We start from the raw sequence: 19376 nt of genomic DNA, 5'->3' as shown, positions 1-19376 counted from the left end.
AGAGGACTCCTCTTCTTCTGGAACCCTTAACCCAAATTTCCTGACCTCCTACCCCCAGCCCTCACCACTGGATGTGTGGGGGCTGTGCGGGCGTCTTGCTCTGCTGCCCGTACTGGGTGTGGAGGAGGGCCTGGGTCTGCGGGGAGTCCTGGCCCTCCAGCCAGTCCTGGTAAAGGGTGAGGAGGCTGGGGCTGGTCTCCGGGAGCTGGACCGGCAGGGTGCTGTAGGCCTCCTCCATTTGTTGGACCAGGTCCTTGTCCGTGCGACCTCTGACCTCGCTCTCAGCCTGGCCACGGCCGCTCAGGCAGCCTGGGGGGCATCGGAAGGACACGTATGTGGTGATCTGAAGGAAACCCTGCAGCACTGTACCTAATACTAAATATTATACCCGTTTCATAACGTGTTCTTGTTCAATACAAACTGGGTACCCCAACCCCCCTCGGACTGATTTTGTGCTTTCTTATGTTATCTTACAGATCAAGATATCGATCCAGCATACTAATGGGGTTTCAAAGCAATGCCTCATCCAACGACATATGCATTGGAAGTCGATAGTTCCCACCTCCAAATGAAATGTGTTCCACTGCTTCTTCTAACGTAAATTTAAGTTAGGCGTGTAAAGGGAACTTTGTTGAGTGCTAACTGTGTGTGTCGTTGCTGTGATGTCAGCTCTGTTGTCTCAACAAAGTCGGGCCTCAACAACTTGGTCCGAAATTCAGACTTGGAATTCTCACTTGCGACTGTTTCGTTGCACTTTTTCAAGTCGGAGGTCTGACTTCAACGGAATACAGACCAAGACTTTTTATCAATGTGCACTTCAGCAGCTTACCAAGAGCCTATCCACTTTACATTAACTCTACGTTTCAAAAGACATGACAGGTCGATAATGAAGGATATTTTTGGCTGTATCACTGTATTACCTCCGGGGCAGGACAGCACCTCCACCAGCTGGTAGGGCACGCGGCCCTTCCTCATGCGGTGGACTAGCGTCTGAATGTTCCTGAAGCCGTACACGGCGGCGAACTGCAGCAGCGTCTCGCCGTCACGCTCCAGCGTTACCTCCTGGAAGTCCCGGTTCCTGCACAGCACAGAGTGTGCGTGAGAGAGGTCTTTTAGACAAAGCAGCGTGATAAAGAAATAGGCAGGTTGCCCAAGGATTTGTCTGGTTGAACAAATGAAAAAAAAACAAAAAACAAAAAAAAACAAAAACGACCATGTCTATACTGTAGTGAGTACCCATTTTGTTTCTGGAATTCACAAAGTGAGATATCCAGACGTTTGGATCCTGCAGGTTTGTCTTTCCTCAGTATTTCCTCTCCCCAGAGATTCCCGGGGGGGTAATGAACCCTGCTCAGACCCTGGATCTGTTAACTCTTGTCTTCATCCCCAAATGGTAAAGGTGTCAATTGGGACACTCAACAAGCAAAGAGGTGGACTTTCTGTCCTCTCTATCTCATGCACACAAACACATTCTTGAGTCTAGGACTCAAGCTGAGAGCCTTGTCTCCAGACCAGGCCATAAATTGCAAATCCACATTTCTGAATAATTTTGCATCTGCAATTTCTTCTTTGTGTCTGGTTTCATGGGAAACAAGGTCAAATCAGTCAGTAATTTAAGTAACATTATTTCTGCTAATGTTTTTATGAAAAATGATCCCACCCTCATCACTGTAAGATGTAAAATGGCGAAGTTAAAGGACAACGTAAAAATTGTTTTGTTTTTTTCCATGTGGCCCCACTACCATCTAGTGACCAATGAATAGAAGTCTCTGTAAACACTAAGATTGCAATGCAATTTATGTTGTGTAGTCATACTTTGGGTGACAACTTTAATGCATTTATTAGTAGTGTTAGAAATTATGTTTTAACGTTTTAGTTAGTAATGAGAAATCGTCCTAACAGTTAATTAGTCACAAATTTATGTTCCTGATAGAATGGTTTTGAAAGATGACAGATGTTTGAATAATTTGTTTTATTTTATTTTATATGTTTATATATAAAATATTATCACAAGAGTTTTTTTTAAACCACTAATTGGTTTGTGTATAGTGATATGACTTTGTGCATAAAGAAATTAAATTTACTAGTCAGAAAGAATCAGCAGCCAGTTAAAGGAGGAGATGCCCAAACTCTGCCACCACTGGCTAGTAACCAGTTCCGCCTCCTCCGGCCAGGGTTCAAAAGACGACACCGACCAATTTTGCCTCAAGCTGGACCTCACCTGAGCTCTTTAACTCTTTTATTTTAATTTTCAGTTTTTCAACGTCTTTTCTTTCTTTCTTTCTTTCTCAAGGCTCTGTTTTGGACGAAGTCCGCGCACAATTTTCCTTTTTACTGAACAAGCATTCTTCAGTTACCCAACTAAAGAACTGTGTTTTCTTATTATTAATTTTTATTATTTTTGAATCACCAAACCTAGCCATTTTTCTAACTTTTGTTATTCTTTTTGTTTTCTGGTGACCCACGAAACATTCAAGCTTGCAGATTGAAGTTAGTGCACCTCGATGAATTTATTTGACATTCCGCCACAACCCCGGAGGAACCCAGAAGCCATTGCCGGACAGCCATCTGAGAACCGAAGCAGCTACTCCACAGCTGATCCGACCCCCGGAAATGAAGCTGCCGCACCTGCGGTCAGGACCTCGTCTGTTTGGTGACCAATCCCAGTTCACCTGGGAGACAACCGACCGCTGGACTCCGACTCCCCCCTACTGGCACAGCCAAATGTAATGTATTGTGAAAGAAGTCCTATCCTTATGAGATTGACAGTTATAGTTAATGTGGCTTATTCTCTTTTCTTCCTTAATTAGAAGTGGTGCCCCGTTTTTATAGTATTTGTTATGATAATTTAATATTTTAATAAACCATATAACGCTACATTTTGATTCCCTTTTTAACAAGTGCAATTTTCATTTCTAAAGTAGTTATAACGCTATAATACCTATTTTCAATGTTTACCGTTCATTGAATGCCATGCAACAGACTGTGTGAGAGCATAATCTTGCTCTATTTTGGAAAACTAGAAAATAAAATATAATTATATTTAAATATAATTACATATATAATTATAAAAACATAAAGGTCTTGCACAATTACCTCAGGCTCTTATAGATGACCTCATGAACGTCCAGACCGAACAACTCCTTGGCGGCGTGTTTTAAGACGTGTTCCAGGAAGCTTTCAGACCCCCGGCCCTCGTGTATCACCAGCCCCGGGTCCCCGGCCTCGCCCAGACTGCGGGACACAAATTTGGCTGCGGTCAACACACACCGACATATTGCAACACTTAAAGAGATTACTTATAGAAAGTAATCAAATAAAGGCTTTGGTGGAACTTCTTTAAGGGAGCTTTAAGGGAACTTCATTTTCCTATCCTTTTCCAATGAGCTCTGTACAAAAATAATTGCTTCCGTTTATTTTTGTTATGAGATTTGCACTTTTTATCAGCATAGCTTAGGATAAATGTGATATTCGTCTAGCCAAATTTTTCACTCCAAACATTGGAGTGATTCAATTAATTATTCAGCCAGAGATTAGTCAAGGGGCAAGGGGTCCTGCCATAAAAGGGTCTGGGACACCCTGAGCTAGCCTATAACAAGAGAGCGAGAGTATGTAGACACGATGACAAAGGAATTAGTAATAAGGAAAGCACCCTCCAAAAAAAATAAATAATAATAATCCAGGTCAAAAATGACTGGATTTATAATTTAGCTGTTGTGAAGGTATTTACATAATGACGCTTTATGTTGGCGAATGCGAGGACAACTCACACATGGTCTAGTGGAATAGAGTCCAGCTCATCCACAGATACTTTCCGCTGCTCCATCATGTAATAGATCTCCCCTGAAACGCAAAACATAATTTTCAGACTAAACATGGTCTTTCATAGATGCAGCGTCCTTCAACAAGTATATAAAAAGAAAGAAATAGGAGATAAGCAAAGAGAGAATGAAGAGAAACTGGATTAAGAGAGACCTAGACCATAGAATGATGGGGGTCCCCTAGGGGTCTGTGAAGGAACTGCAATTTCTGTTTATACATTTTTTGGTTTTCTTACTATTTTCACCTAAAATTCATGTCATTTACTGTACAACAAACACAAATTTGGGAGACGAACCTGAGGTGAGGACACAGTCCACATCGCGGCTCTCCAGCAGGCTGCTGTAGAACTCCTCCCTGACAGCCTCCAACTTCTTGTCGAAGCAGGGGGCTACCACCACGTGGTAAACCTTCTCGAGACGCAGCTTCTGCTCAGACACAAGTTTGTTGGGGGAAATTATAGTTATATATACACACAAGTATTGACTAAATAACTCAGCTTTTGAGATGCTGGATGGTGTCATTTCCCTAGTTTACATAACCTTTGCAAAACCCCTACACATTAGGTCTTAAGTCTACTTGATCTAAACCTGAGACAGGTTTAAAGGTAACAACAGCAATAGTTAAAATAACTATTGCTCATTTAAATTATTTTCTTATTATTTTACTGTTACTTAAGTTTTTCCGCTCTTCCTTGATTCAATACTTTGGGGTCAGAGCTCAGGGTCAGCAGAATAGAATAGCCCCGCTGGAGCTGTAATTAAGAATTAATGTAGTAGTTTGGCCCAGATAAATGTAAAGACCGACCGTTAGGATTTAACCATGTGGCGTTTCCGTTACAGGCTCCGGGGCTGACCTGCTGCTTAGTGAAGTAGTCTTTGACCAGACAGCCCATAATCTGTTGTGGGGATTTGGCCGTGCCGATGTGGGGGGTCACCAGGCTCCCCAGGACACGCTCTGCGTAGCGGATCCAACCTGCATGCCAGGCACACACAAAAAAATGTAATTACACTTGTTCCCTGTTACTTCCAACTCTCGATATTCGATCACTTTAGTATTGCAATGGTAGAAAACACACATATAGTATTGATAAAAAAAAAAAACAACCCAATATGGACAGGACAGGCAGAAATGAGCGGCAAGACCAACAGATAGTTACAACCAGCCCTCTAAAGGAGTGTTTCTCAAATGGGGGTATTCCTACCTCTAAGGAAAAAAAGAAAGTGTTAAAAAATATAAGTTATATATAATGTTTAAAAACAAACATATGATGCACATAGAGTACATCATTTGTTAATTGTATTTATTTTTTTCCTCCCAATGCTAGTGAAGGGGGTACTCCACTCAAAGAAACATCTAAGGGGGGTACACTACTAAACAAGTCTTAGAACCACTGCTCCAAAAGATCTCTCCACTCACTCGGGTTCTATCTCTACTGAGGGAGTGGTGTGAGCCGAGCCAACTATCTCAGGCCAGCAGCTCCGTACTCCACTATCTCTACCTCTAAATGGAAGCAAGGTCTATACTAGCCTGTCAGGCCTCCAGTCACAGTCTTGGAGCAAGTGGAGACAAAACGGAGGGTGGGGAGTATTAGGATAGAGTGTCGAGAAAGTGACAAAATCCCCTTGGATTGTTCGCTAAGCTGGCAGGTAAGGAACTTAAGGTGGAGGTTCACTCAAAAAGACGTGAGAACCCCCAGGGAACTCAGAGCGAGTTGCCATGCAACATGGTCGCCATATTGGGTCGGTCAACGTCCGCCGGTAAACAAATGCAGTGTGTGCTGGGGGGCGCGGGGCCCCTCCGCGGAGTTGACTGCGGCTCGTTCGGCTCCGAACCTACTTTCATGAAATATGGTTCGGAGATGGGCGAGCTGCAATTCTTAAGACGCGGTGCTTTACGTTAATTGCGCACTCATTGGGACGAGTGTAAACAAACACGCCGGATGGATGAATTATTACAACATTATTTACCCGTCTGCTACCGCGTATTGGTAAAACATAAGGTGAGGGCGAATTAAAGTTTATCTTAAATTTTAAAAATAAGTCAGATTTTGATATATATGTCGCTTATTTTGACTCTCCTGTGAATTTGAGAGTCCCGACAAGCGCCTTCCGGTGCTGCGCTGCGTCAGAGGGTTGACTATGTGTTTTTCTTTTTTATTAACAACCCTTTACACAGAAAATAAAGGGGGGGTTAATACCGTGAAACACTGTATGCCTTGGAAATTTGGTATATACTGTACCATACTGTGGAATTTCATACTGTTACATCTGGACTTGCAGACGATCACATTTAGTACATGTACAAGACAAGACACAGCAGGAATTTGCCTTTTACTACCAGCGTTCCCCTCTGGCAAAAATAGCATTGCATGCTCTTATTTTAGTGAGTAACTTAAAAGTATTGTAACTTATTGTTTATTATTCCAAAGTGTAGTTTTGATAAAGCTCTTAACTGTTTAGGTGTGTTTAAATATTCTCATATTTCTGCCATTATTTACAATTGTTATTATTCAAATAAAAGTTACATATTGAGAAACAGGTGTTTTTCCTTACAAATCAAGACTTGATTGTCTAACAATCTCATAGCCGTCATTGGTGAAAAAAAACCCCAAACATATCGATGATCGAATCGAAGATTTGGAAAATTGTGACACCCCTAATAAATAAACAAACAAACAAATAAATATATTATTCAAACTTAACTAAAACAAAAAGAATGTAAAAACTCAGTAAGAATTTGACTCATCTTAAAAAGTCAGATTATCTGGATTTTGAAAAAGAAAAAAGAGCTAAAAAGAAAACAGACCCACTTTTGACCCTTGACCTATCATTTTCCACCCAGTTCTGACTGCAACAATGTGGACCCAGCCTTGTTCATTAATCACCGTGTTCTCCTTCCTCAAAGAAAGGTAGGGTGACGGGTGGGGACGGAGGTGCGGCTCCTACCTGGGCAGGAGGAGGTGAACATGGGCAGGGCCTGGGAGTCGCGGTGCCTCCGGCGATATCTCTGAACAAACTCACGCTGACTCTCCAGGATGCTGAAGCCCGAGGCCACCGTGGTGTCGAACACGTACTGCACTCCTGCGATACGATGCAGACACAGCGTGAGTGGAGGAGGTCCAACGTGTTCGTAGTTATTTAGATGATCTCGATACCGCGTTCCCGGGCTCACCCACGCTCTTGAGGAAGCCGCATAGTTTTTGGGCAGCCTCGGGAATATCCAGGCCCAACTTGACGGCGAAAAAAGGCAGCGACTTGGGACACAGCGACACCACCAGCACCTTGTGTTTGGACACGTCACACTTCTGATGAGGGACGGAGACACAGGGGAGGCATTAAGCGACCAAAATGTACACCGTGAGGTATGAGGTGTCATAGAGAAAAATAAAAAAGACATTTTTTTGTTGACAGGCCATCTCGGAATTGCCACGGCCTTTAAAAAGTCTGATTCTGCTCATCGCGACCCGAAAAAATACATCAATTTGAACAAAAAAAATGGATATTTAAATTAATAACTAAATTACACATCCTGTTATGAATTATTACCTTTCCTGCTTTTACACTTTGAATTGCTCGTTTACACCATGGTTTACTGCTTATTCTTTCTTTTTTTTTTTTAAATTACTATCTTTCTATCGCCAATTTCCCCCATTTCTTTATTTTTTATTTTTTATTGCCTACTCGTTCTGATATGAGCTTCTGTAACACCACAATTTCCGTCCAGAGATAAATTAAGTACCTACCTACCTACCTACCTACCTACCTACCCATCTACCTATTAAACAGTGAGGCTCCTGTACTTCACCTTGTTGAGAGCCAGAATCCTGTCTATCTCATCCAGGTTTTGCTGCGAGATCCGCAGCGTCTCGTCTTCCGAAACGCAGCCGTCGCAGGCGAGGCACGCACTCAGCAGCAACTGGGCACCGTCACTGGCCTGCGGGGATCGGAGAGAGAGCGAGAAAAAAATATTAATTAATAAAATAATCACAAGACAAATCTTGATAAGATTTCAATAATAAAACCAAACAAAAAAAAAAAAAGCATGAATTTTTAATAACAGTTGTTACCTCTCCGTTGCCCGGATCGGTCTCTTGGACGGAGGAAACACCTTCATCCCCCTGTTTCTTGTTGCACTGGAATCAATTCAAAAAGTTCAAATTAAATTTACAATTCCCTCTAAATTACTATGAAACTATGGCACTGTGGTACATTATTGTACATTACAAATTTTTTTATCGGTAGGTTCAATTTTCTGGTTTGTTTATTTTATTGTCAATGTTTTTAGGTTTGTTGTACATGGCAAATGTACCTATCTTGTAGTTAGTGTATGGTTTATGTAAATTGCCAAATTGTTCTTATAATTTTTTTTGTCTTTTATTATTTGTGAGGTTTATGTTTCTTGATTATCACTAGGTTTATTGAATATTGCTATATCTTTATTATATATATATAGATATATAGATATATCTATTTTTTTTCTATATTGATTCTATTATTTTATTATAATTGTTTTGCTGAGCTGCTGTGACACTGCAATTTTCCTCTGGGGAGAGTATCTATCGATCTATCTATCTGTCTGTCTATCTATCTATCTAGTTCTCTACTACAGGCATTTGTACCTTTACTGAACTCAAACATCAGATAACTTCTTCCACCACTGGCTATACAAGAGAGGTATCTAAATCAGCAGAATTTACCTGTTTGGTGCAATTCTCACACTTCTCCTTCCGCTTCGCCACACCAACCTCGGACATGGTCCCTCTAGATTATCGGTGCAGTTTGGATATCAGCTTCAGTCAAAAATCACAATAGAAAGCAAGTCCATCAGACAACTTCCCCTATACAGCACAGTATGTGTGAAAGGCTGACGCTGCAGGAAGGCATCCGGTGTTGTGGCGAGTCAAGTCCACCCAGCCTCCCAGTCCAATCACAACCAGGGTTCACTGGGCCCCCTGGCACAGGACTGCGCTGACGTGCTGTGTCAGGGTCCTTAGGCGCTTATCGCAGCCACGCCAGGTAGTCAGCCGCTTAGATATAACAGGGAAGGGTGGGTGGGTGGGTGGGTGGGTGGCCGGGGGAGTTGTTTCCTGTCATCAAACCTGAACGGCTGGGGATGATTATACAGTGTCAACAAAAACAGCGTGGGAATGTTTTACCATATTATGGCAGGAAGGGTAACGCAGACAGGCATGGGACTTGGGATCTAAACTAGTGGTGTGCAACCAAGATGAGAAAAATGGGCCTGATGACTGCAATGCTGCTGCAGGATCATTGCATAAGCAACACAACAACAACAACAACAACAATAATAATAATAATAATAAAACACAATAGACAAAATGCAGCACAACGGCTTGAAGGGGGAATTTCAAATGCAATTAAAACAATTAATTTCAAATCGACATTTTATACAAAAACGAATCTATAAAATGGGTTAAAAAACAAACAAACGAAAAAAAACCCCAGCGCTCTCATGTAAGGAACGCAACGACATTGTCATTACAGCCAACGGTTGACGAGAAGTAGACACACATGCGGGGCACGTGTATTCGTTGGCCTTTTAAATCTCTCCAAATAAATAGGGTCTTGAGGTTAATTTTTTACCGGCAGCGCGACTGCATCGAAACGCCGAGGGGCAACGGCCTTCTGATACCTGGAACATTCAGGACAGGAGCGCGCAGAGCGGCGCGGCGCGGCGCGGCTTCGGAGGGCAGCGCCAGCCCACGACCACGGGGCGGCAGGTGACACGCGTACTCACTCAGCGACCCCGGCACCGCAGAACTAAAACCTCCGCGGGTGGCGTCGGCATCCCCGCCCTTTCCCCGCGCAGCCGGGCCGACGTTTTCCCCGGATCGAGACGCGACTTCAGTTTTGTGTAAGTGACTCAGGGCATTTTCGGGGATTGTCTCGACTCCGACACGCTCGACTCCATTGTGTCCCTCCCGGCTCATCAACTGCGCATGCGTTAACACATTCCCCGACAACGCAATAACACATATACTATTAGTAGTAGTAGTAGTAGTAGTAGTAGTAGTAGTAGAAGTAGTAGTGTTTCTTGTAGATTAAAAAAAATATATATAATAGAATAAATTAATAAAACATATTATTTACTCCTTTCAATAGATAATCATTTTAAATATTTGGTACGGCAACACGTGACGACGTGGGCGCCGTCGTCCAATCAGGGTGCCCCGCGTTCCAGGCAGGAAGTGGCGCCCACTCGACTGGCGACACTCGCGGCGGAGACGCGGACTCGGCCTCCTCGTTGAGCGCTTTTCTCGTTCGTGTCCCTGCGCTGCGATCGTCCTCGAGTCGTGTTACACTCCCCCGAAAGAGACTGAAAGGGTCGAAGGTGAGCGACTCAGCAGGAGCGATTCTTCAATGAACCAGCGGTGTCTGGCGGGGCGGGGGGCGGGGGGTACTCTCTGCAGTTTCACCATCTGTCATGAGCATCCAGGAAGTAAACAAAGTACCCTCGCAAACATGTACAAATAATCACGTTATATTATAATTTAATATATTCGCTCGTTATTATTTTTTTATTTTATTGCATTGTTGTTATTTTTCTTCATCTTATTATTATTATTGATGTTGTTGTTGTTATTGTTAATATTATTTACCTATGAAAAACATTATATATTTTTGCCTATGTCACTTTGCTTATATCTCTTGCTTTTCTTTCTTCTGCTTTCTCCTACTTAGTGTTTGCGCATTTGTGTCATTTATGCGAACCTGAAATAGTGGAAAGGAGTCATACATTCATTTAAAGAACCCTTTATTGAGTTTCCAACCGTTCACTATGAGGAAGCATTACGTGTTGCCATCTCTGATAGTCTTTCTAGAAACACGTATTCTTCAGTGTACACTCCCAGGCTCACCGGTCACGGATCTAATGCTCCACATTGTTCTCACCATGACCATCCTCCTCTCTGCTCTAGATGGGGTACATGATGGTAGAGGAGCACAGCTCCACCATGCTGCACCTGAAGAGATCCCCTGGTATTCGCTCCTGGTCTCTTCTCGTCGGTGGGCGCTTAACTCGACATTAACTTACATGATTCATTTCCCATTGGTACCCCCCCCCCCCCACCATCCCTAAAAATGTTTGCTTCATTTCTTATTCTCATATTAGGTGTAACCTCTGTGGGATTGGCGGCAGCGTACTACAGCTCAGGTTTGGAAACTTGTCGTTGACCGACCTAAAGAGTACTCTAATCTGTTTTTGGCTTCTGCCCCTCCGTCCAACCTCTCAATTGTTTTCTCCTCTCAAACCAGACAGCGTCCTGTGGAAGCTTTTCTATGTGGGCGGCTGTCTGTTCGTGGCCATGCAAAACATGGAGGAATGGGAGGAAGCCCTGTTTGACAAAGCCAGGAACCGCATCGAGCTCAAGACCTTCAGCCTGTACGCCCTGGTCCTGACCCTGTGGAAGAGCGGCCACGAGAAAGGTCCCAGAGCTTTCCGACATGAGGAAGAGGGTCCGCTTCAGGCTCCATGTGACCTGTGACCTTTTCTCAACCACTTTCAACTCGAATGCCGTGAAAATGTTTCAAATTCCACTTAAAAAAAAAAAAGGGTCAGAAGTGTTGGTTCGGCTCTTAAGTTATGAGTGGGGTTCTCACAAGAATCATTTAATTCCGTCAAAATGATTTATGTCGGTGGAAGACAAAGAGTAAATACATTATTTTTAATTTAGTCAGTAATCATTTAGCATTTGAGTTGAAGATTCTCTCTTTTGCCTGAGTGACTCCCGTGTGGTTTGAAAGGATTTGCAACTCTTTGCAAATCGCTTTTACTAGGCCGTAATATTAAGCACAGTTTCTATGTGCTTCATATCAAGTGTTTGAGTGTGATGTTTTGAGTGGTTAACAGGATGCTGGTGTCATAGAAGTCATCCTCTCTCTGTCTCTCCCCCTTCCTCAGTTGTGTTGGACCTGGGGCACCTGCGTGACATCCGCGTTCAGGAGGAGAAGGTCCGCTACCTGGGGAGGGGATACTTACTGGTCCTGAGGCTGTCCACGGGCTTCTCTCACCCCCTGACACAGAGTGCCACGCTGGGCGGGCAGAGGTGAGATACAAAGGGGCTTGAAATTCTATGAGGAAATATGGAACTACATGCATCCCATAGGGAGATATTAAAGGGATCTTGTGCTGTCAAGACACCTGTTTTGCTTGATGGAATACATTTTATTTATTCTGTACATTATATCATCTGTATTTATATTTCATACCCGCATCTTTTTGTTTTCATTATGCTATTTTTTGTATATTTGCCATTTTTTGTAAATTTGGGTATTTTTTTCAATGTTAAGATTCTTTATGCTAGTTATTGTCTTTATAGCAATACACCTTCATCCTCAGCACCAATCCTTAGCAGGATAAATGCATTGTATACTGTATATGTAAATGTACGAGGAATGTACTTATGCAAACTAAACTGATTCTGATTCTAGGAAATCACTTGTCTATTCCAATTCAAAACTCTACCTTCTATATGTCTCAGCGACGTGGAGGCCGTAGCTGTGCTGCTGAAGCGTTTCTTGGGACTGGAGGAGCTGCAGCGACGCTGGCAGCAGGAGGAAGAGGAAGCAATGTTGGAAGAGGAGGACGAGGAGGAGGAGGAGGAGGAAGATTATTTATACCACAGCAGCGACTCCCAGGATGAATAATGAACCCCTCAGGACTGTTGGGCTCAGGTTACCCTAAAATTTCTGCTGATGAGCGGTGATGTGGATCTCTAAGCGATACACTGTACATTTCCGCTCGATTAATGGACGCGGCCAGTTTTTTTTACATTTCGTTTTTGATATGCCTTACAAAACTCCTCTTTCCAGTTAATATTTTGTGATGATATGACAAATATAGAAGGTTAAATGTCTAGGGCATCATACGATATGAGGCAGATGATAATAATAGGGATACAAATTGTGTGAATTGCGTCGTCCTAAAACAGGGTCTCAACCTTTTCCCACCAAAATCAAACGGGAACCACTGATCTAAAATAACGAGGGTACTTAAAAAAACAAACAAACAAAAAAAACAATTAGACATTTTTGACTCTTTACTCTCAAAGAGTTCTCCTCAATTATGACATGATGACTGTTTTTATAATGCCCTGTAATGGGTGTTTATGTGGCTAAGCTGCTCCAAAAAGGTTTTCCCACACTAATGTGGAACCCCAGTGTTTTTCCCAGACCACCCAGTCCATGATGATCTTTTTGCATGTTTATTCATACCAACCCGTAATCCAAATGAATTCAAGCCGTAAACTGTAATCAAGCATGAAGGATTTCCGTGGCTCGGCCCAGCAGCGATCTGAGGTGAAACGCTTTGGTTTGCTGCCATTTGCTTATCGCTCTTTTGCTCGCATCGTCTACTTACATCTTTACTTTCTCTATAAACCAAAAAGTAGTTGACCTCAGGCAAACCCTTTCCACATGAAAGTGTTGAAAATAAAAGTTGGGAATCAGGGATCGATCGCTGGGGGTTGATGGTGAAGTGTGAATGTATCTTGTGTGAGAGAAGTTGACGTTTTTTATTTTTTTTTTTACTTATGACATTAAATGAAAAAAAAAAAAAAAAATGTTGTATATAATTGTTCAGTCCATCAATTCAAAGGGCTTATGCTGTCATAGCATGTACATCAGACTGCATCTGAGCACAGACCAAAGGAAAAAACAAAACAAAATCAACATTATTCAATTCCTCAACTGCAGTTTGGAAATAAGGGGGACAGGGTTCTTTGCACCAAGTGAAATTCAATGCTTTTTAAGACCTTTTTGAAGACCTCAAATTTCTCGTTAATCAAAAAAATTAATTATTTTTTAAAAAGCGCTGCAGTTTGCCATTAGTCCACCGTTGTGTGTCAAACCGACGGAGGTCTTGGACTCATTGTTCTTCATCCTGAAACATCAACTCTTTGTCTTGGTTGGAGAAGGGCGCCATTCACCCGGTAGTGGACAGGGGGAGAAACTTTTTTTTTTTTCTGAAGATATTTCCTCATTTGAAAAAATAAATAAAAATAATAAAATAAAAGAGACAGCTCTTCTCTGAGTCCAGTTCTGGACCTGAGACATTTTAATCAAACATTGATTACCTATTTAGAACGACCCGACGGGGGGACACTTTAACGTGCGTACAGGTTTTGGATTCTCCCGTTTGGTCTCTCTCTGGCCCCAAAACATTCACTATTTGCGCGGAGGCAGCTATTGCTCCTCTGCATATCCAGGCAACAAAAATCCTGTCATATCTGGACGATCTCCTGATAATAGAGGGGGTCGAGGGAATTGGTATCGGTATTACAATATGGCATAGTAAGAACTCGAGTTTGAAATGAAGTAAAATATTTGGGTTGTGCTACAACCCTGGTTTTATGAATGAAGAATGAGAGTTCTTACCGGTGGCCTCACTGACCAGCTCGATCAAGCGCTGAATATGTCAGAGGGAGTATGACAGGCGGTGACCCAGTATATATACTGGGGGGCCCAATCACAGCCTGTCAGGGCCAAGTTGAGACTTGGTTGGTTTACAGGGACTTTCAGCTTTATTCAGTGGAGCTGTCTGGAGACAGCTTAAGGCATAGTAAGGGCTCTCGTTCTTCATTTGTAAAACCAGGGTTGTAGCACTACCCAAACGCTTTATTTTCACTGCAGGTGAAAGACTTTGCATATTCCGAATCAGGGAACGTAGCGGCAACAACGCTACGGAACGCTACAACGGCTGTCATCGTTCTATTTACAGGAAATGAATGGTCAGCGTGTGGAGAACCTACAACACCTCAACCCTTTGTGTCTCTGGCCGTGACACAAAACTGCTCAAAGGCGACTGCTAAGAATTGCGAGGGAGTCTGAACTTTCAGGTATGCTTTGTGCAAACAATGCGGGCATTAGCATATCCCACCACCACTAGTTGCCACTGCGCACCGCTGGTGCTTTTGAGATCTCATGTAGGATTCAACGGCTTTCACCCCCATGGTCCCCCTATTAATGGCGGAGCCTCTCATTGTCTAATACTTAATCAAACAAATACACAATATTAGACTTTTTACACAGGCCACTGTGCGCTACAATTTCCCCATCAGCCCTAAACGCACCATCTGCACATTTAATACCTACCTCAAATTTACAGTTAACTTAAGACATTTCCCAGACTTTACTTTAAGACCCTTTAAGACTTTTTAAGGAGCCGCTGGAACCCTGGGGGAGGCCGCAGACACTCATTGACTATGACAACCACATAATTATGATTATGATGGGCTTACAGTGGCCCCATCAGAAGAAGCTGCACAGACTATTCATTCACTCTGCATAAGCTCAAAATTTCATAGCCTCTAGTCCAGTGTTTCGCAACCTTTTTACTGCCGCGGCACGAGTCCAAGCCCAAAAGTGTAGGCGTTTCTTTGGCACGATCCTAACCAATGCGACCAATTTACTCTTTGCTTCCTTTCCACCAAAATAAACCATTTTGACAGAATTAAATTATTCTTGGGAGGATTCCATGAACAACTCAGAGGCAAACACTCTCGCAACTCTCATTCACCGTTCAGGAAGTCCTCCCTCGCTCGCCGTGCGTTACACCAACTGAATCAAACTAAAAAAGAGTCGGAAAATCAAACGACTCTTAACTGAGCGACGCGGGAAAAACCGAATCTCAAAAAAAGCGTCAAACCTTTCATCACCGCAAACAGTCGTCACTTTCAGAGTTACTGTACTAACTCGCGCTCTGATGAACACAAAGCTGCTATTCTGGCCGTAACTGGGGAATTACATGAATTAGTACCGCCCTTGCAATTTTGATCTTGCAACACAAAAGCCAGTATTACCAGTATTTAATAACTTTTAAGTGGCATTCGAAAAATGTTCGCTGCCCCCCCTGGCAAGCTCTGGAAAAAACAATGCTCTAGTCTGTCCTCTTTTACGGCTTGGCCAGTGAAGCCCCGTCGCCCTGCGGGACAATCTCCAGCAGACAGGCGCCGATGTCCTCGACAATCCGCTGCAGAGGAGCCACCACGGGGCTGACGTGCTGCTCCATCCACTCCTGGGCCGTGGAGTCGGGGTAAAGGCGCAGCATCTCCTTCCGAACCGCCTCCACTTTCTGCTCCAACACAGACAAGAACCTGGAGGGAAGGAGGAAACCAGGTGGTGAAGATGATGAAGGGGTGTACAGGCTCACGGGGTGACCATGGAAGAGTGACTCCAAGCTCACATCACGGCTTGACTCTGAATCTGCATGGAGATGAGAGGGTTGGCCAGCCTCCTCCGTCTGTGGTAGGGCGTGAGCCATCCTCGCACATACCTGCGAACGCAGAGGGAAGCATTTGTGGAATTCTTGTCCTACAAGGCATTACTGTTGAGATTCCTCCATGTGTTTTGGCTTAAACTAACATGCCGTTTTCAAATTGGCGCACATCCTCCGAGTTTAACATGGATGTGAGCTCCACCACCAGCTCTGCCAGCATCCTCCCGGGAAAGAGGGAGTCGGTCACGGAGGTCCTGAGGCGAACAGACAGCAAAATTAAAGTGCACCGTAAGCCCCTGATATGGCTTCACCTTGTATTGCAGAAAATTATGAACTCTAATTGAGGAGGTGTGGTGGTCTCACCTCTCCAAGGTCTCCACCTCCATGGATGTGATGCCCAGGCTCTCAGTGACCTTGGCCTGAGCCTCGGGACCAAAGTGGCCCTGGATGAGGGTCTGCAAACAGGCCGCTAGCGACGGCAGTGCCAGGGGCATCAGCTCACACAGCACTGACAGATGATCGTACCTGCCAAAAAAAACAACTGGTTTTCGTCCAAAGTGTGAAGCCCTAGATCTGGCTAACGGTTGCAGCATATTCAGATCTTCCCTCTGTCGTACCTCTGCCAACCTGTTAGGGCGATGCCTTGCAGTTTTACGGCCGGGGAGACTGCAGCCGCCACTTTCAGCCACTGGAGGTGGTTTTCCACGTGTCTCTGGGTGTTGGTCACACTGGTGTGGACACAGGTGGCGCCTTTGAAGCAGCTGGCTCCCCACAGCTCTGGCAAACCAGCGCTACTGTACTTCTCTAGCAGGGACACTGGAGAGAGGTGAGGAAATGAGAACCACCCAGTTCTAGATAAACACCAGAGTACAAGAACTCAGGCAAGAAAATCATCAGCGTGAACTGAATTTCTGGCCATTTTGAGCAATTTATATTTTACCAGTTTGGTCCACATCCAGAGCCGCGTTGTAGTCCCACAGCATGGGCTGTACCAGCCCCACCAGACCACTTGCTGTCACATAGAGAGAAAAGAACAGCACAACAATATAAACTATGATATTCAGACACACTGTTACAGCACACTGATACTATTCAAGTCAGAGACACGTTCCATTTCTTCTTTTTACCTTTCAGTGTGTCCAGGCTCATCCCCCTCATCATGTCATCCCACATAATGATGTTCAGGTGAGGCCAGGCCTCCTTAGCCATCTTGGCCACCGTGGTCACGTGACTCAAGAAAAGTTGCTCCACCGTCCGTCCGGACGTGGACAACCAGAGCTTTGACTCCTCCCCCTCGCCGAGCATGTAGACCTGAAGGTGGAAAAGTTGGACGAGAAGTCCTCGAAAATAAAGCGTTCAGTGAGTTTGTACTAGGAACCAACATTTTTATGGGCCTGGGTTAAAAAAATCGTGAACCTACCTGTTGATTCATGCTCATTTTTGTATTTACTGTATTATTATACTGTATTGTATTATATTTACCGTATTAGTGTATAGGAACATCTTATTTACCATTCGTTAAAAATGAATTACGACCAACATCGATTATTGCTTCCATATACCAGTTAACAATGTATTGCAAAGGTTTTCCTTTGGCTGGCACTGTATCTTATAAAGACACAAATAACCAGTGGGGAAATAAAGAAACTGGACTTTGCCCAGTTTGAGTTTTCTTCCCCCCCCCCAAGATAAAAAAAAGACGAGCGCACACCTCGTCTGCTCCGATGTGCAGATTGTTTAGGCCCGGGTGCAGCTCCACCACCTGCCTCAACATCTCCATCACCAGCTGCACCCCCCCTTCCCTGTGAGGGTTCAGGGTTCCCAGACACTGGGGCATCTCCCTCAGGCCCCACAGAGACCTGTGCTTCAACACAAACTACCACATAGACAGAAAATGGAGGAGAAAAGGAGGGGACATTACAAAGGGCATCATTTACAGTATACTGGCAAAGAAAAGATAGAATAGCAAGCGTGCTATTATTTGTCATTTTACAGTTGCTGATTTTCATCCCGATGGTATATGTGACCCATGCTGCACCTATGAAACACCTAGTCATTCTCAAAAATGTCAATCAGGATCAAATGCATTACAGTACTTGACTTGGTGGATTGGTACATTAAGATTTTTAAATAATAATAAAAACCAGCTGAAGAATGTAACAGCATTTTTATATTTAATTTCTGCTTGATGTGTATCTGTAAAGGTTGTTATTAATTGTGATTATGTGCTGTACAAGTCCATCTGACTTGGTGTAACTTGATTGAAACATGCTGTCAAAGATCTGTGTTTATGTTCAAAGCGGCAGGTCCAAACAGACACAAAGGGTGGTTTAGGAGAGGTGTCTCACCTCCATATGACCAAATGTCTGCACCAGAGGGATGACCTCCAGACCCCTAGCCTTGGCAGCATCCTGGATGGAAAGGATTTCCTCGCGACTGCAGGAACACAGTATGTTATTCCAATATGTACATGTATTGTACGGCATGGCATTTATCAAATGTTCTTGATTACAGAACATGTTTATTGGAGGTATTACAAGATTGAGAGTCGTTTTTACAAGGTCTTAAACTAAGGCTCAATCAGCAAGTCCCAGTTTAATAATATTCGCATACTCAAACCACACACAGACAAATGCTATTTATTATATCAGGGCTTTCTGTGTTTGTGTGTGTGTGAGTGTTTTCCACCTGTAAGCGGGGTGGTCTTTGGCCTGAAGCACCTCCAGCTCCCCAGCATAAGGGAACATGTCTTCATACTCCACCAGTAAGCCATCAGCTCCCAACTGAGAGAATATCTCAATCGACTGCGGACCATCAAATTCAACGCCAGATGAACACCATAAACCCACTTGAAAGCCCTTGCCTATTACCTGTGAGGGTTAGGGCTTGAGGGACCTTACCTTGTGGAAGTAGTCAAGCCTCGGGGGGGCTCCTTTCAAATCCAAGTGAACTAGTTTCTTGCCCTTCGGCCACGGAGACGACTTCATTCTGAGTCAAATCTTTGACTGTTGTCACAACAACAATACAAATATGGCGAACAATAAACACGCAAACGCTGTAGGGTGAAGTCCTGTTCGGGGATGTTTCGTTCTCAAAATACGACTTCGCCGAAAAGGCAATTGAGTATTCCGCTCTGAAGTGTCGATATTCAATATTAATGAAATACCAATAACCTATTTGGGAACATGCATTGTAGCCGTTCGGAGCGGCGTGTTAAACACTGTGTGCGGGTTTCCGTCCCGACACTTCCGCGTTGACGAGCCAGTCGCAGCGCGGGCGCGGACCTGGCCCAATGGGAGCGGAGGTTTCGCTTCCGAGCC

The 19376-nt window shown here is 43.8% G+C and overlaps 3 protein-coding genes across 4 annotated transcripts; 1 reads left to right on the top strand and 2 right to left on the bottom strand.

Annotated features, from left to right (window-relative positions):
- narf (nuclear prelamin A recognition factor) lies at window positions 1–9749 on the bottom strand. 2 transcript variants are annotated; one of them, XM_080020900.1, is made up of 12 exons: window positions 9475–9749; window positions 8519–8611; window positions 7889–7954; window positions 7627–7755; window positions 6994–7126; window positions 6768–6902; window positions 4676–4794; window positions 4118–4247; window positions 3771–3843; window positions 3097–3234; window positions 921–1078; window positions 1–309 (listed from the first exon to the last, which is right to left on the bottom strand). In XM_080020900.1, exons 2-12 carry the CDS (start codon window positions 8573–8575, stop codon window positions 62–64), a joined length of 1386 nt encoding a protein of 461 aa, XP_079877026.1. In that variant the 5' UTR covers window positions 8576–8611; window positions 9475–9749; the 3' UTR covers window positions 1–61. The 2 variants fall into 2 exon arrangements, with proteins under 2 accessions (XP_079877026.1, XP_079877027.1); XM_080020901.1 differs by having other exon boundaries at window positions 9580–9749.
- Window positions 9750–10060: 311 nt separating this feature from the next.
- Window positions 10061–13233, top strand: cybc1 (cytochrome b-245 chaperone 1). The gene is made up of 6 exons (XM_080021750.1): window positions 10061–10173; window positions 10760–10847; window positions 10954–10995; window positions 11097–11267; window positions 11743–11887; window positions 12323–13233. Exons 2-6 carry the CDS (start codon window positions 10760–10762, stop codon window positions 12486–12488), a joined length of 612 nt encoding a protein of 203 aa, XP_079877876.1. The 5' UTR covers window positions 10061–10173; the 3' UTR covers window positions 12489–13233.
- Window positions 13234–13339: 106 nt separating this feature from the next.
- hexd (hexosaminidase d) lies at window positions 13340–19273 on the bottom strand. The gene is made up of 11 exons (XM_080021749.1): window positions 18957–19273; window positions 18745–18860; window positions 18405–18492; window positions 17768–17932; window positions 17184–17367; window positions 16997–17068; window positions 16674–16872; window positions 16420–16581; window positions 16203–16310; window positions 16024–16113; window positions 13340–15934 (listed from the first exon to the last, which is right to left on the bottom strand). Exons 1-11 carry the CDS (start codon window positions 19041–19043, stop codon window positions 15733–15735), a joined length of 1473 nt encoding a protein of 490 aa, XP_079877875.1. The 5' UTR covers window positions 19044–19273; the 3' UTR covers window positions 13340–15732.
- Between the last annotated feature and the right edge of the window lie 103 nt (window positions 19274–19376).

This window comes from Zeus faber (genome assembly GCF_960531495.2).
Source record: "Zeus faber genome assembly, chromosome: 20".
NCBI classification, from domain to species: domain Eukaryota; kingdom Metazoa; phylum Chordata; class Actinopteri; order Zeiformes; family Zeidae; genus Zeus; species Zeus faber.
This window is presented reverse-complemented; position numbering and strand designations above follow the sequence as displayed.